At 36.8% G+C, this 1,547-nt stretch overlaps 1 protein-coding gene across 1 annotated transcript; it reads right to left on the reverse strand.

Moving 5' to 3' along the window:
* Nucleotides 1-265: 265 nt before the first annotated feature.
* CBG27314 lies at nt 266-1,360 on the reverse strand (the record flags this gene model as incomplete). The annotated part of the gene is made up of 6 exons (XM_045241225.1): nt 266-376; nt 527-614; nt 661-736; nt 1,004-1,065; nt 1,113-1,222; nt 1,316-1,360. The coding sequence occupies 6 exons, from the start codon at nt 1,358-1,360 to the stop codon at nt 266-268; spliced, it is 492 nt and encodes a 163-aa protein (XP_045099344.1).
* Nucleotides 1,361-1,547: the final 187 nt, after the last annotated feature.

Consider the following 1,547-nt stretch of genomic DNA (forward strand, 5'->3'; position numbering starts at 1 on the left):
TCTGTAAACCCATCGTTATATTCTAGGCAGTTGTTTTTTTTCTTTGGTTTTGGATAATTTTGAAAGGACAGCCAAGATAAACCAATTTATATGAGAATTGTATGATTAAGAAATCAAAAGCGACAGTTATGCAGGGCGACAATTCTCGTACTGACACCACAAATCCGTCAAGCTGGTTTTGGTGAACATGTTGGAGCACTGCACCACACAGAATTAGGGTTTCTTAAAATGAATTCTGAGATAAATGATTTGAATCTCCAAAGACTTACAAGCCCCCAGCAGTATACTGTACGTCATCATTGCATGTGAGAGAAGAACTAGCAAAGTTTTCAGCGGATTGCTGAGAAATTGTGTAGACTGCTGCACCAGCTAATGCCTAAAACTTTATTGTTGCGGATAATGTATGGATAACAAAGATGTCTGGAATACGGTTTCCAATTTCCGGAAACTGTATTCCTAATTTCGAATTCCGAATCCCGCATTCCGAAAATTTATGAAAGAAAGAAGAATCTGATCTTATTCTCACCGATACAGATAGATCGGCACAATCCCAACCACTTGCTACAGAACAAGTGACATTTGCTGTTTTGCATCCATCTGAATTTTGATTTTCTCTGAAATTGTTCAAATTGAATTTTCTATTACAAGTTAATCTCTTACTCGTAATTAACCAGAATAGCCTCAACACCCATATCTCTAATGATTCCATCCATGCTGCAGGTATTGCATTTCTTTTCTGAATCGAATTTTATTATATTTTGGAAAAGATTTCTAATTTCCTAACAGAATGATCCTCGTAGTTGCAAACTTTGAGCCCATATATCTCATGGCCTGTGAAAGATATCAAAAAGTGTTCAACTGATAAAACAGTTATCATAACGTAGAAAATATTCTGTGTGTTAACCACTTTTTGATATCTTCCGCAGGAACGGAAATAGGTTGGCTGAAAGTTGACAGTTAGGAGGATCATTCTATCAGAGTGTTCAGTAATTTTTGGATTTACCACTTGGTTCAGTTGGTTTTGGTGTGCACGTGTGAGTATTGCACCACACATCTGATAGTTTTCTTAAAAAGGATTATGAGATAAATGATTTGAATCTCCGAAGACTTACGAGCCCCCAGCAGTATACTGTCCGTCATCACTGCATGTGATAGAAGAACTAGCAAAGTTTTCAGAAGATTGCTCAGAAATGGTGTATACTACTTGACCATCAATTGTTCCCTGTAAAATGTATTGATTCAGATATATAGAAAAAACAGAGATTTCTGCATTCCGAATTCTGTGTTCTAGAATCAGTATTCCAGATTTGCGAACATCTCTGAAAAATGATTGAAAAAAGTCTGATCCAATTCTCACCATGACTTCGACAACGGCACAATCCCAACCTTTGGCTACAGAACAAGTGACATTCGCTGTCTTGCATCCATCTGAATTTTCTTTTACTCTGAAATCAATTAAAATGAATTTTCTCTAACAAATTCAACTCTTACTCGTAATTACCGTAAAACCTCTAATAGAACGACACCCGGATCGTCCACTTTGAGCC

This window comes from Caenorhabditis briggsae (genome assembly GCF_000004555.2).
Source record: "Caenorhabditis briggsae complete genome, chrI, whole genome shotgun sequence".
In the NCBI taxonomy this organism is placed as follows: Eukaryota; Metazoa; Nematoda; class Chromadorea; order Rhabditida; family Rhabditidae; genus Caenorhabditis; species Caenorhabditis briggsae.